Raw genomic sequence first — 16,459 nt, 5'->3', positions numbered from 1 at the left:
AACTTGGCATCATGAACATAAAATCATAGAACACTACAGCACAGAAACAGGCCCTTCGGCCCATCTAGTCCATGCTGAGCTATTAATCTGCCGAGTCTCATCAACCGGCACCTGGACCATAGCCCTCCATACCCCTCCCCTCCATGTACCTACCCAAATTTCTCTTAAACATTGCAATCAAGCCCACATCCACCACTTCCACTGGCCGCTCACTCCACCACTCCACTGGCCGCCCTCTGCGTGAAGAAGCTCCTCTTCATGTTCTCCTTAAACATTTCACCCATGATCTCTGGTTATGTACACACGTGGTCCGTACATACCGACTGTGTGGTGAAAAAGGCACAACAGCGCCTCTTTCACCTCAGATGGTTGAACAAGTTTCGTATGGGCTCCCATATCCTGAGAGCTTTCTGCAGGGGCACGTCTGAGAGCATCCTGACTAGCTGGATCACTGCCTGGTATGGGAACTGTACAGGACTCTGCAGAGAGTGGTGTGGACAGCCCAGCGCATCTGTAGATGTGAACTTCTCACTATCCAGGACATTTACAAAGACAAGTGTGTAAAATGGGCCCAAAGGATCATTTGGGACCTGAGTCACCCCAACCACAAACTGTTCCAGCTGTTACCATCCAGGAAATGGTACCACAGCATTAAAGCCAGGACCAACAGGCTCCGGGACAGCTTCTTCCACCAGGCCTTCAGACTGATTAATTCATGGTGACACAACTGTATTTCTATGTTATATTGACTATCCCGTTGTACATAATATTTATTATAAACTACTATAATTGCACATTGCACATTTAGACGGAGACGTAACTTATGGATTTCTACTCCTCATGCATATGAACGATGTAAGTAATAAAGTCAATTCAATTCTAGTCTCACCCAACCTCAGTGGAAAAAGCCTGCTTGCATTTACTCTAGTTATACCCCTCATAATTTTGTATACCTCTATCAAATCTCCCCTCATTCTTCTACGTTCCAGGGAATAAAGTCCGAAACTGTTCAAACTTTCCCTCTAACTCAGATCCTCAAGTTCTAGCAACATCCTTGAAGATTTTTTCTGCATTCTTTCAATCTTATTGACTTCTTTCCTGTAGCTAGATGACCAAAGCAGCACACAACCAAATTAGGCCTCACTGGTGTCTTCTACAACTTTAACATAACATCCCAACTCCTGTACTCAGTACATTGATTTATGAAGGCCAATGTGCCAAAAGCTTTCTTTATGACTCTGTCTACCTGTGACACCACTTTCAATGAATTATGGATCTGTATTCCCAGATCCCTCTGTCCTATCACGCTCCTCAGTGCCCGACCGTTCACTGTGTGAGACCTACCCTGGTTGGTCCTACTGAAGTGCAACACTCTGCACTTGTCTGCATTAAATTCCATCTGCCGTTTTTCTAGCTGGTCCAGATCCCACTGCAAGCTCTGACAGTCTTCCTTGCTGTCCAGTACTCCCCAACCTTGGTGCTATCCACAAATTTGTTGATCTAGTTAAACACATTACCATCCAGATCATTGATATAGATGACAAACAACAATGGACCCAGCACCAATCCCTGTGGCTCTCCACTAGCCACAGGCTCCAGTCAGAGAGGCAACCATCTACTACCACTCTCTGATTTCTCCCACAAAGCCAATGTCCAGTCCAATTTATTACCTCATCTTGAATGCCGAGCAACTGAACCTTCATGACTAACCACCCATGCAGGACCTTGTCAAATGCCATGCCAAAGTCCACTGACTTGCTTCCATCAAGTTTCCTGGTAAGTTCCTCGAAAAAGTCTATAAGATTGGTTAGACACAACCTACCACACAAAAGCCATGTTGACTACCTCTAACCAGTCCCTATCTATCCAAATACTTATGTACCTTGTCCCTTAGAATACCTTCCAATAACTTACCTATGACTGGTGTCAGACTCACTGGCCAATAATTTTCTGGTTTAATTTTAGAGCCTTTCTTAAACATCAGAACATTAGCTAACCTCCAGTCCTCTGGCATTTCACCCGTGGCTAAGGATGTTTTAGATATCTCTGTTAGAGCCTCTGCAATTTCTGCACTAGCCTCCCACAGGGTCCAGGGAAGACCTTGTCAGGCCCTGGGGATTTATCCACTCTAATTTTCCTCAAGACAGAGACATCTCTTCCTCTGTAATCTGTATTGGGTCCCTGACCTCACTGTTGCTTTGCTTCACTTCTATAGACTCTGAGTCCGTCTCCTGAGTAAATACAGGTGCAAGAAATCAACTTAAGATATCCCCTATCTCTTTTGGCTCCATGCACAGATTACCACTCTGATCTTTCAGAGAACAAATTTTATCCCTTGCTGTCCTTCTGTTCTTAATATATCTGTAGAAGCCCTTAGGATTCTTCTTCACCTTGCTTGCTAGAATAACCTCATGCCTTCTTTTATCTCTCCTGATTTCTTTTTTAAATGTTCTCTTGCATTTTTATACTCCTCAAGTACTTCATTTGTATCTTCCTGCCTATACCTGCCATGTACCTCCTCAATATCTCCTGAAAACCAAGGCTCCCCAAACCTGTTATCCTTGCCTTTTATTCCGACAGGAAGATACAAACTTTGTACTCTCAAAGTGTCTCTTCTGAAGGCCTCACACTTGCCAAGTACACTTTTGCCAGAAAACAACCCATTCCAGATCCTTTCTGATGCCATTGAAATTGGCTTTCCTCCAATTTAGAATCTCATCCTGAGGACTAGACCTATCCTTCTCATAGTTATCTAGCAACTAATAGCATTATGATCATTAGATGCAAAGTGTTCCCATACACACACTTCTGTCATTTGCCCTGTCTCTTTCCCAAATAGGAGATCCAGTATTGTAATATGTACCAATTAAGGAAACTTCCCTGAACACATTTGACAAACTCTATCCACCCAGCCCTTTTACAGTATGGGAGACCCAGTCAGTATGTGGAAAGTTAAAATCACCTACTATCACAACCTTATAGTATGTTTCTTACAACAGTCTGTGATCTTTCTACAAATTTGTCCATCTAAATCCTGCTGATTATTGGGCGGTCTATAATATAATCCTGTTAACGTGGTCATCCCTTTCTTATTCCTCAGTTCCACCGATACAGCCTCAGTAGATAAGCTCTCCAGTCTGTCCTGGCTGAGCACTGCCGTGACATGTTCCCTGACTAGTAACACCACCCCTCCCCTTTTAATCCCTCCCACTCTGTCACGTCTAAAACAATGGAAATTCTGGAACATTGAGCTACCAGTGCTGATCCTCCTGCAACCAAGTCTCACTAATGGCTACAGTGTCATAATTCCATGTGCTGATCCATGCTGTAAACTCGTCTGCCTTTCCTACAATACTCCTTGCATTGAAATATATACATCTCAGAACATCAGTCCCACCATGCTCAATCTTTCCATTCCTGACTTGTGTGTAGTAACATGGAATTCTCTAACTTCCGGTAACTTCTCAGCACATCTCAGAAACCAACCTCCCCAGCCAAAATCATCAAAGACCCCCACATACCCCAGTCATTCTTTGCCCCCTTCCTACAGGCAGAGGATACCAAAGCCTGAAAGCACAGACCACAAGTCAGCGACAGCATCTATCCACTGTTGTTAAGACTATTGATAAGATGGACTCTTGACCTCAAAAGCCACTTCTTTGTGACCTTTCACCTTACTGAACACCTGCACTGCACTTTCTCTGTGCTGTAACACTTCCTTTTGCACTCAGTTATTGTTTACCTCAATGCACTGTGTTACGAGAATACACATAAAATTAAGATGTTTGCTGGCCTGGGCTAGCATCAGTGGCATCAGCAGTTGGTCTGCCACCTGCCCTCAGGGGAAGGAGAGATAAGGAACAATGGAGCAGCGTCTGGAGATGTGTAATGAAGGGACGTGGGAGAGAGAGCTGTCTGGAGCGGCTCCCCCCTTTGAACCCTGAACTGTTTGAAGTGATGGACAGGCGATACCCCAGCAGGGGGATAAAAAGGGACAGGTTCGCTAAGGCAGGACACACATGACACCCGAGGTAACGAGACCCTGGAAGCGGTGCGCCTCTCACGAGTGGGTGAGAAGTGCCAGACAACGACAAGGGTGGAAAGGTACGATCAGCGGGAACCCGGTGTGTGTCCGCCCTTGCCTGGGTGCCGGGTTCACTGCAGAGGATCGACCGCAGCTGGAGGAGGGGTCACAGTCGGTGACCTCAGGTGACATCACCAAGGACCCGCCCAAAAGTTGCTAGTGAGCCATCCCGCCGGTCTGTGAGTGAAGCAGTGTCTGAATGATCAGTTGTTCCTGGTCTATCTCTCTCTTCCCCCATGTTGTTCATCGCCATGGCAACGATTACTGCGAACTGAACTTTGAATCACTTTGAAATTTGGTCATTTACCCCTAGACAACGATAGAGCTTGATTGATGCTGTTATCTTAATTCTGTGCACATGTGTGGTTATCATTGTTGAACTGTTGCATTTATTATCCTTTCGATTACTGTGTTGCTTGTTTCTTTAATAAAACTTTCTTAGTTCTAGTACTCCAGACTCCAACTGAGTGATCCATTTCTGCTGGTTTGGCAACCCAGTTACGGGGTACGTAACAACTGTTGCAATGAATTGATCAGTATGAACTGTGTGCCAGACAAGTTTTTCCACTGTACCTCAGTACCTTTAGCAATAATGAACTAATTTACCAATTTACCAACATACCAGCTGCTAAACAGAAACTATAGCCCAGTCAGACTCCATAGCTGTGGTTAAGTGTAAGGGGAGATTTGCTTACAGTTCTGGTCATCAAAGTGCCAGTGAGATGCACAGCATCTCATTACTACCATCAGGGAGGAGGTACAGGAGCCTGAAGACACACACTCAACATTTTAGGAAAGGCTTCTTCCCCTTCACCATCGGATTTCTGAATGGACCATGAACCTATGAATACTATTATGCTTCCTTTTTGCACTACCTATTCATTTTTAATATATTTCTTATTGTAACTTAAAGTATTTTTTTATGTATTGCACAGTACTGCTGCCACAAAACATCAAATTTAATGACATATGTCAGTGATATTAAAACCTGATTCACTGCAGGGGAGATAAATGAAGATGTTGACAACCTGGAGAAGATAAGGAATGAGACTGACAGGATTCTGGGAATAGAAAAGGTAAAGAGGGGGAGTATAAAACTGAGAGCAATAGACAATCAGCAAAATCGAGCAGCATCCGTGAGCGGAAAGGGACTGTCGATGTTTTGGGTCGAAACCCTGCATTAGGACTCACTGAGAGGTTTGGATAAAGAGAAAGAACAAAATTGGGAGAAGGATACGGGGGCCAGGGGTCTAGAACTCAGTGCTTGAGTTGGTGGAGGGAGAAAGCCTCTACACATTAGGGTAAGGAGTTGGACGGGTCGCTGATCAGCTGGAAGACCCAGGGAAAAGATGGTCAGTTATTATTCATTCAGTGTGGACTTGATGGACCAACTGGAGACATGAGAGACTGCAGATGCTGGAATCTGGAGCAACACAAGAGGTGATGGAGGAACTCAGTGGGTCATGTAGTATCTATAAAGGGAAATGGACAGCCAGATGTCCCTGTTGGATCACATTAGGGATGAAAATTTCCCACGGCACTTGAAGTTGGACTGCTAATGGACAATGATTTGAAGGGCCTCCTTCCATGCCAATCATTTACCTAAGTTCAGATTTCTCCAGGTGCTCTAGCCAGGGCTGACCTCTCTAGCCACAGAACAGGTTAACTTGTTAATCACTCACTCGTCTGTCGAATCAACTGCGCACAAGTTAATTGCAAACACAAATGTTGTAAGATTCCAGGTACGTGCTTAAGAGCCTGCAGAAACACAGGGATCAATCCTCTGCCAATTAGATTCCAGGCTAACCTGTAGAGTTTCACCTTTAACTCCTTTTGAAAGAACAGCAATTGATTCGGGGACTTCAGAGAAGGAAAAGGAGGGAGTAAACTGCAGATTAAAATATGCACAACATCTGTTCCAGACATTTAGGTCAATTATGTCTCAAAAAAATATTGAGGCTTATGTTTCAGGTTTTTTTTCTGCCTCAGGGATTCTTTTGATGTTATTTGATCTCCTAGCTTTGCAATTTTTAACTTTCATCCATTGGTGGTCTGGACTGATAAATGTTGGCTGGGATCAAAGAGTCTGAAATGCTGTTAAAAGCATAAGGAAAAATATCTGTCTATTGCTCAGAATTAATGACGTGTAAATTTGGTTCCATGCACTGCCTTGTTTTGGCCAGTTAGCACTTAATTAAGGGTCCACAGAACCTCATGAGAGAAGACTTTAACCATTTTCTTTACTAATTAACTAGGAAGTCAGACTATAGAACGATGAACAATTATAGACACAGCAATTAAACACTAAATGCTTGAACAATTTGTCAGTGGTGTTTACTAATTAAAAAGCAAAGTTAAAAAGTGTTCGGTTATGTCGCAACACTTTAGAATTAACAGTTTGCTAATTGTAAAATTGCAGTTGAAACTTTCTATGATGGTGAGATTTATTTGGGATTAGATCCCTTTGGGAGGATGTAGCTGACTTGAATTTTGTTTATGGTTAGAATCATTTCCAGAACTCGTTAAAGACATCTTTATGAACACACCTTTATGAGAGATAAAGTAGATTTGGGGCCAACTACCCAGCTAAAAGAAATGTTGTCCTGGTTGGGACTTCGATGGGGTCAGAAGACTTATCACATGGTTTTCCAACCATATTACTAGCAAAAGTACCTCACTGATTTTATTGTTGTTAAAATCAACAAGCAAAACAAAGACCTTTTTCTTATGTACCACGACTGAGATCATTAGAAGAAAAAGATCTCATTATTGTCTATTTTATCATTCTTTACCTATTTTCTTACCTCTTCAAAGTCAAGTGCATTTGTCCAGTGCAACTAATTATATTGTGTAATAATACCAGGCAATGAAAATCAGCAACACTGTTCAGCAACTGGGGCAACATTGAAAATCTAAACTTCCCAATAGGTAAGTATCTACTGCATTGTTTACAAATGATTCTTGGTGCGTGATTTCAATTAAAGGGATGATGAAATCTCAGTACCTTGCACATTGACAATTCCAACTGTGTTCTCAGAAGTAGGAACTAACTCCACACCATCCAGCCTCGTGGCCCAAGAGTCTTCTGTCACTGTGGGTTCATCAGTTGTTTGAGTGGTGGAGGAGGTGACATCATCGAGTGAGTTCCACCACCACGATCTTGCAGGTTGGAAGAGGCCGCAAAGCAGCATGAAACCCCTGGGACTGAAGAAGGAGGAATGCATCACGGGGTCAATGGTCCCACAGGAGAGGATTGGAAACTAAAATGACTTCTTTTTATGTAAACTTGCTAATGGTTGCGCAGGTAGCAGGGTGTCAGTGTATTCATTACACCGCTCTTCTGGTGAGGCTCCCAAGTAGGACTGTGCTCTGAAGTCTCTGAAGCACAACTTGGCCTCATGAACATTTCGTTATCACCTATCCTCAAGCCCTGATAGCTTGTCAAGGATGACTGTCTGGCCGACTCCCAACAACACTGCATTTGTTTGTCTGTTCACACGGTTGTTGACAATGTGCAGTTACAGAGAAAGTAAGGCCATGGTCAATCCTATTCCATTTCCACTCCCTTTACTTCTCTCTCTCTCACTCTCTAAACAATGAATGACATAAATATAAAACAAAACATTTTCAAGAACAGGTATCAAAAGCTGCTGATTTATGTTTCAATAATATGTTGCCATTTAAATTCATCTTTTTTTCCAAAGGTTATATATTAAGAATTACTTCAAATATTACTATTGTCTTATAGGTGAGCAATTATTCATTCCACTTTTCTGGTATGTGACAAACCTCCAAAAATTACAATCAGATGGAGACTGACTCCTTTCTGAACTGATTCTCATTGCAATGTCAAAGGTTACTTGGCCAGTTTGAATGAAGCACTCGAGCTCTGCTCACTTTACCAGCTGTTTGTACTGGAACCGAGTTCTATAAATGTGTTCTACAGACTGTGATTTCTCCAGTTAGATCGTGTCAGATCTGATGAATGTTTCACAGCTAAAACATAAACAAGCTTTGTCTTTCCTACACTGTGTGATTATGGTTGGATGGTAGAAGTTTAAAACAGTCTTTTGCTAAGAGCAGCCGATGAGATTCAGCTTGTCACTGAAAACTCTATCAAACTTCGACACATGTACTGTTGAAAGTATCCTGACTGGTTGCATCATGGCAACTGCTCTGCCCCCGAATGCAAGAATCTGCAGAGAGTTGTGAACGTAGCTCAGCACATCATGGAAACAACCCTCCCTTCCACGGACTCTACACTTCTCACTGGTAAAATGGATTTTACTATTCATACAATCCATGCCCTTTACAATTTTACATATTTTATCGGGTCACCCCTCAGTCTCCTCCTCTCCAAGGCAAACAAACTTAGCCTCTCCCTAAAACTGAAACACTCGAATCCAGGCCACATTGAGGTGAACGTCCTTTGCACCCTCTCCAGCACAATCACATCCTTCGAATACTGTGGCAAACAGAACTGCAAATGATACACCAGCTGTGGCCTAACCTATATTCATGGTGCAGCCAATGAATCAGAGTCAGAATCAGGTTTATTATCACCGGCATGTGACGTGAAATTTGTTAACTTAGCAGCAGCAGTTCAATGCCATATATAATCTAGAAGAAATAAAAAAATAAATAAAATAAAAATAATAATAACAATAAATAAACAAGTAAATCGATTACAGTGTACATATATTTAATAGATTTTTTTTAAACATGCAAAAAACAAAAATACTGTATATTAAAAAAGTGAGGTAGTGACAAAGGGTTCAATGTCCATTTAGGAATCGGATGGCAGAGGGGAAGAAGTTGTTCCTGAATCACTGAGTGTGTGCCTTCAGGCTTCTGTACCTCCTTCCTGATGGTAACAGTGAGAAAAGGGCATGCTCTGGGTGCTGGAGGTCCTTAATAATGGACACTGCTCCCTAAAGATGTCCTGGGTACTTTGTAGACTGGTACCCAAGATGGAGCTGACTAGATTTACAACCCTCTGCAGCTTCTTTCGGTCCTGTGCCCCTCCATACCAGACAGTGATGCAGCCTGTCAGAATGCTCTCAATATGTTAGGACCAGGTTAGATCCTCAGAGATCTTGACACCCAGGAACTTGAAGCTGCTCACTCTCTCCACTTCTGATCCCTCTATGAGGATTGGTATATGTTCCTTCGTCTTACCCTTCTTGAAGTCCACAATCAGCTCTTTCATCTTACTGACGTTGGGTGCCAGCTTGTTGCTGTGGCACCACTCCACTAGTTGGCATATCTCACTCCTGTACGCCCTCTCGTCACCACCTGAGATTCTATCAACAATGGTTGCAATGAAGGCAAACATCCCGTGTATCTTCCCCGAAGAAACCTGATGTGTTTTTCCAACAACCTGATTATTTTGTGGTCATCAATACCAATGCTATCATGATAGTACACATTTATTTAATTACTTGAATTAAATTTAGGTCATTGTGATGGGATTTGAATTCACAGTCCAAGCAACTCAGGCATTTGGATGTTATCGGAGTAACTTCTGATACTGGTTGACTGTCTTCCTGAACCTCTGCAAACCTTGCAGAGAAGGTGCTCGCACAACAGCATTACAAAAGAAGTTCAGGATTTGGTTGCCATGCTGATGAAAGGACGTTACCACACCTTTGAGTCAGGATGGCATGTGACATGCATGAGAATTTCAAGGGGGTCTCCCTTGGCATTTGCTCTTTTTGATGGTTGAAGTCACAGGCAAAGGAGTTGATCCTTGCAACAAGAACTTAACACCAGAGAAGGTTTGAAGAGGTTTACAAGTGTATGAGGTCCTCAAGGTATGCATCCACAAGCTCTGAAATTTCCTTCCCAAACCTTTCCTCTTTCAATAAAAACCTTGTTGATCATCTGCACTGATGCTTCCTTGTGCACTCATCATTTTTTGATGAGATGCCTGTGAAGGTTTTAGAACATTTGTGGTATTAAATGTTGTTATGTGCCATGTAAACTTTCTGTAGATTAAGACTTGAGTGCAGGTTCATAAAACCTGAAGTTAATTTATCATTTCCATAACCTGGCCGGAACAGGACCAACTCTGTGCTGATGCTGGTAGAATATAGCAGGATTGGAAGCCTTAGTGGAAGATTTTCACTTCCAGTAAACAGCTCACTCTTCATCTATTTCAACCATATCTCCCAGGATCTATCGATCGATCTATCTATCTATCTACTCTCTCATCCCCACCTCTCTCTTTCCCTCTCTTCCCTCTCTCTCCTCCCTCTTTCTCTCTCTCTTCCCTTGTTCACTCTCTCTTCCCTTGTTCTCTCTCTCTCTTCCCTCTTTGTCTCTCTCTCTTTTTAGTAATTGTTCTTTCTCATCAGTCCTGTGTGCTTTTTCTGCCTTTCTATGTAGGTGTGGTTACCATATCAATTGATTTTTGAGTACTTTCTAACTTATAGATAAAATCAACCAATGAATATCTGGATGAACGAAATCTGTTTGTTACCTAGGAACAGCCTGTAACAGATGCACAGTTTTGTCTGAGCTGAGCTCCTACTCCCATACAGCTGCAACAGTGTTAGAATCAGACACGTCATGGAAAATTCACAATACAGAAGGAAGCTATCCGGCCCGTTGTACAGTATGCAGAGAAGTACTCTCTCACATAATCCCAATTTCCAGCATCTTGACTATAGCTCCTTCAGTCAGGACCCTTCAAACACTCATCTTCATACTAGTGAGGGTTTCTGCCTCCAATTTCCCTCCAGGTTGCAAGGTCCAGACTTCTACCACATTCTGGATTAAAACTCTTTTCCCTCATCTAGGTTGAAAGGGAGAAAGATTAAAGCCAGTAAGCAAAGAAGAGAAACACACGTTCCATCCTATAGTGAGAGTTCTTCAAAGAAAGGATGCAAGAAGAAGATTGCAAAGGAGGTGAGATTCAGTGGTGATGAGGAGGGGAATGCAGGATATGACTTACCAGCTGGCAAACAAGGCACAGAGAAGGGAATAATAGGTTAACACCTATCTAAAATAATTTCACAACAGACCCTATTCTCGGTGCTGCAATGTCCCAAGAAAACTTCGATTTCTGGTTCAGTTTAATGACAATGAAACAACATGGCATGAGGAGAAGACCACTACAGGAGCAACAAGAGGGAGAGAGTGATCTGAGTGATAACACTGACCTGGGGCAGTTGGTGCTTTATCTTCTGGTGCTGGAGTTATGCCTTTTCCAATGGTGGTCCCAGGGACATACTGGTAGCTTTTGGTCACAGAGCTGGTTGAAGGTGCAGCGGATTTAGAAGCTCTACCATCTTGTCCCAAAGTTGCATCCACTCCTGTGGGTTGCATTGCTGGAGGTACCGGAGGTTGCATTGTTGTAACTGCTCCGGATTGAGTTTCTTTGGGTTCAGTGGGTTGCATTGCTGCAATTTCTGTAGGCTGACTGACAGCAGTTTCAGTGGGTTGTACTGTTGCAGTTTGTCCAGCTTGACTTGCTTCAGCCTTGATGGGGTGCACCGTTGCCATCTCCGAGGGCAGGGTTTTTGCAGCTTTTGGGGCTTGAGTTGTCACAGTCTCAGCAGCTTCCATTGCCGCAGTTTCTGGATGTTGATTTATTTCAGCCATCGTAGATTGCATTGCTGCAGTTTCTGTGGGGAGAGGCATTTTGGTATTTTGGGGATGAACTGTTGTAGGTTTTTTTGGTGTATTATTCAGAAATATTTTCCACCACTGGGAGCTTACAGGAGCCAGCAAGGCACACAGCAGAAGAAAGCTCAATGACTTTGAGAATCTTAAAGCCATTTTTAAATTACAAACAATGATTCAGAGATAGAAAATATTGCTTCAGACTACAAAATAATCCTGGTTCACATCCATACAATAGTATCCATTATTTACAGGGTGAAAGGAAGACCAAGAGAGACCCTTTGAGGCTTCTGATCTGTCAGTCTTAATTCAGCCTGAGTTAATTTAGCCTTCACTGAACAGATTAACCTTTGGTACCTGAAAACTAAATGTTTCGACCCACCCTGTTCTGTGCCCATAAACAGATTAGCTGTTATTCACTTGCACCAATGACAGAAATCACGGACGGTCTGGGCTTGAGTTTCAATTGGTCATGACAAGCAGAAAAATGCATCATTGCAATTTAGGTTTTCTGGTTGGATGCGGTGTCCATCAATGCCATGTGGTTCAAAGGGTTTGTTTATTGACCACTTGCACTTACAGGAATCATCAAAAGTACAAACAAAATCATTGACCTCTTCAACTCTGCTTTTTGGTAAGAACCTCTGTGGGTGAAGTTGTTCTTTGTGACTCAAAACTAAAGGCTGTGTAATATTATGTAAATATTAGAAGGGGTCGAGGCAATAAGCATAAGGTCCTCTCATTGAAGGAGAACTGTTTCAACAGCACTCTACGTCAATTCGGTTTAGTATAGAGGAGTGCACATTCAACTTATCCATAAATCTCCCACTGCCTGACTCTTTAAAAATTCAAACACAGCCACTATTACTTCTGAATTATTGTGCCCTCTCTCCAATTTTTCAACCATCATCAGACCATGATCTGTTGAAGACCTAAACGCTCCACTGATTATTCAGCAAAGAACACAACTCATGTTACTCCAAGAATGGAGAAAGTATGGTTAAGGAATTTGAGAATATTTTTATTTATTTAGGGTATTTTAGAGATACAGTGCAGAACGGGCCCTTCCAGCCCAATGAGCCACGCTGTCCATCAACCCACCTATTCAACCTCAGCCTAACCACAGAACAAATTACAATGACCAATTAGCCTACTAATTGGTACATCTTTGAACTGTGGGAGGAAGTCGGAGCACCTGAGGGAAACCCGTGCGGTCACAAGGAGAGCATACAAACTCCTTACAGCTGGCTCCGGAACTGAACTCTGAACTCCGATGCCCCGAGCTCGTCGCACTAACCACTACACTACCATGGTGTCCCATATGATTCAGATTTCTGGATAATTGGGACCTCTTCCGGGGAAGGTGGGACCTGTACAAAAGGGATGGGTTGCATTTAAATCTGAGGAGGACCAATATTCTTGTGGGCAGGCTTACCATTGGGAGTGGTTTAAATTAATATGGGTGGGGGTGGAAACCAGTATGATAGAGCTGAGGATGAACCAGCAGGTTTACAAGTAGATGATGGGTGTAACTTGAGCATAAATAAGGACAAGAAAATGATTGGGTATAAATGCAGACAGAGCAAAGAGATAAATTGTACCACAGAGGCAAAATTCAAAAGGGCAAAGAATGCAGGACTGAGGGTGCTGTATTTAAATGTGTGTGGCATTCAGAACAAGGTGGATGAACTCGTGGCACAATAAGAGATTGGTCGATATGACGTTGTGAGCATCACCGAGTTGTGGCTGAAAGAAGGCCATAGCTGGGAGATTAACATGAAAGGATATACTTTGTATCAAAAGGACAGGCAGGAAGGCATAGGCAGTGGTGTGGCTCTGTTGGTAAGAGATGGAATCTCTTTAGACATCTTTAGAAAGAGGTGACATAGGGTCACAGAACGTTGAACCTTTGTGGGTGGAGTTAAGAAACTGCAAGGGTAGAAAAATCATTATGGGAATCATAGTAGTAGCCAAGATGTGGGGTTGAGATTGAAAAAGGGAGCTGGAAAAGGCATGTAAGAAAGGTAATGAGACAATTGCAATGGGGGACTTCAAAATGCAAAGGGATTGGGAAAAACAGGTTGGTGTCAGATTGCAAGAGAGGGAATTTGTTGAATGCCTACAAGATGGTTTTTTAGAGCAGCTTGTGCTTGAATCTACTCGGGGAAAGGCTATCTTAGATTGGGAGTTGTGTAATAACCCAGATCTTATTAGGGAGCTTAACGTAAAGGAACCCTTAGGAGACAGTGATCGATATATGATTGAATTCATACTGCAGTTTGAGAGAGAGAAGCCTAACTCACAATGGCATAAAGAGGATTATAGAGGCATGAGAGAGGAGCTTGCCCAGGTGGACGGGAGGAGGATACTGGCAGGGACGATGGCAGAGCAGAGATGGCTGAAGTTTCTGGGAATAGTTCACAAGGCACAAGATAGATATGTCCCACAGAGGAAGAAGTTCTCAAAAGGCAGGGGTAGGCAATCGTGGCTGACAAAGGAAATTAAGGACTGTATAAAAGCCAAGGAAAGGGCAGAGAAGGTAGCAAAAGTGAGTGGGAAGTTGGATGATTGGGAAGCTTTTAAAATCCAACACAAGGCAACTAAAAAAGCTATAAGAAGGGAAAAGATGAAATATGAGGACAAACTGGCCAATAATATAAAGCAGGATACCAAAAGATTTTTTTCAGTTACATAAAGAGTAAAAGGGAGGTGAGGGTTGATATTGGACCACTGGAAAATGATGCTGGTGAGGTAGTAATGGAGGGGGGGGGGGACAAAGAAATGGCAGATGAATTTATTGAGTACTTTGCATCTGTCTTCACTGTGGAAGACACTAGCAGTGTGCCAGAGGCCCATGAGTGTCAGGGAGCAGGAGTGAGTGCCATTGCTATTACAAAGGAAAAAGTGCTAGGCAAACTCAAAGGTCTTGATGTGGATAAGTCACCTGGACCAGATGGACTACATCCCAGGGTCCTGACAGAGGTTGCTGAAGAGATAACAGATGCATTGGTCATGACCTTTCAAGAATCACTTGAATCTGGCATGGTCCAGGAGGACTGGTAGATTGCAAATGTCACTCCACTCTTTAAGAAGGGAGGAAGGCAAAAGGAAGGAGATTATGAACCAAACAACAGGAATTCTGCAGATGCTGGAAATTCAAGCAACACACATAAAAGTTGCTGGTGAACACAGCAGGCCAGGCAGCATCTCTAGGAAGAGGTACAGTCGACGTTTCAGGCTGAGACCCTTCGTCAGGATTAACTGAAGGAAGAGCTAGTAAGAGATTTGAAAGTGGGAGGGAGAGGGGGAGATCCAAAATGATAGGAGAAGACAGGAGGGGGAGGGATGGAGCCAAGAGCTGGACGGGTGATAGGCAAAAGGGATACGAGAGGATCATGGGACAGGAGGTCCAGGAAGAACGACAAGATGGGGGGGGGACCTAGAGGATGGGCAAGGGGTATATTCAGAGGGACAGAGGGAGAAAAAGGAGAGTGAGAGAAAGAATGTGTGTATTAAAATAAGTAGCAGATGGGGTACGAGGGGGAGGTGGGGCATTAGCGGAAGTTAGAGAAGTTGATGTTCATGCCATCAGGTTGGAGGCTACCCAGACGGAATATAAGGTGTTGTTCCTCCAACCTGAGTGTGGCTTCATCTTTACAGTAGAGGAGGCCGTGGATAGACATGTCAGAATGGGAATGGGATGTGGAATTAAAATGTGTGGCCACTGGGAGATCCTGCTTTCTCTGGCGGACAGAGCGTAGATGTTCAGCAAAGCGGTCTCCCAGTCTGCGTTGGGTCTCGCCAATATATAAAAGGCCACATCGGGAGCACCGGACGCAGTATATCACCCCAGCCAACTCACAGGTGAAGTGTTGCCTCACCTGGAAGGACTGTTTGGGGCCCTGAATGGTGGTAAGGGAGGAAGTGTAAGGGCATGTGTAGCACTTGTTCCGCTTACACGGATAAGTGCCAGGAGGGAGATCAGTGGGGAGGGATGGGGGGACGAATGGACAAGGGAGCTGCGTAGGGAACGATCCCTGCGGAATGCAGAGACAGCGGGGGAGGGAAGGATGTGCTTAGTGGTGGGATCCCGTTGGAGGTGGCGGAAGTTACGGAGAATAATATGTTGGACCCGGAGGCTGGTGGGGTGGTAGGTGAGGACCAAGGGAACCCTATTCCTAGTGGGGTGGCAGGAGGATGGAGTGAGAGCAGATGTACGTGAAATGGGGGAGATGCGATTAAGAGCAGAGTTGATAGTGGAGAAAGGGAAGCCCCTTTCTTTAAAAAAGGAAGACATCTCCCTCGTCCTAGAATGAAAAGCCTCATCCTGAGAGCAGATGCGGCGGAGACGAAGGGATCTCCCATCCACTGCTACCAACCTTATAGTTCCCACACCTCGCACTTCCTGTTTCTACCTCCTACCCAAGGGGATCTCCCATCCACTGCTACCAACCTTATAGTTCCCACACCTCGCACTTCCCGTTTCTACCTCCTACCCAAGATCCACAAACCTGCCTGTCCTGGCCGACCTATTGTCTCAGCTTGCTCCTGCCCCACCAAACTCGTTTCTGCATACCTCGACACGGTTTTATCTCCCCTTGTTCAATCCCTTCTGACCTATGTTCGTGACACTTCTCACGCTCTTAAACTTTTCGATGTTTTTAAGTTCCCTGGCCCCCACCGCTTTATTTTCACCATGGATGTCCAGTCCCTATATACTTCCATCCCCCATCAGGAAGGTCTCAAAGC

General features: G+C 43.7%; 1 protein-coding gene across 3 annotated transcripts in view; it reads right to left on the bottom strand.

The window, feature by feature from the left end:
• LOC134340143 (collagen alpha-1(XVIII) chain-like) overlaps window positions 1–12,120 on the bottom strand; it is a 108,591-nt gene extending 96,471 nt beyond the window's left edge. The window contains exon 1 of one of the 3 annotated variants that reach the window (XM_063037038.1): window positions 11,248–12,120. In XM_063037038.1, coding sequence (XP_062893108.1) covers window positions 11,248–11,866 — 619 coding nt within the window. In that variant the 5' untranslated portion in view covers window positions 11,867–12,120. Of the gene's footprint in view, window positions 1–7,088; window positions 7,471–11,247 lie in introns of those variants that run through there. The other 2 variants (XM_063037037.1, XM_063037039.1) reach the window with 2 other exon arrangements.
• Window positions 12,121–16,459: the final 4,339 nt, after the last annotated feature.

Source organism: Mobula hypostoma, chromosome X1 (assembly GCF_963921235.1).
Source record: "Mobula hypostoma chromosome X1, sMobHyp1.1, whole genome shotgun sequence".
In the NCBI taxonomy this organism is placed as follows: Eukaryota; Metazoa; Chordata; class Chondrichthyes; order Myliobatiformes; family Myliobatidae; genus Mobula; species Mobula hypostoma.
Note: the sequence above shows the minus strand (reverse complement) of the source record. Positions and strands in the feature narration are given on the sequence as shown.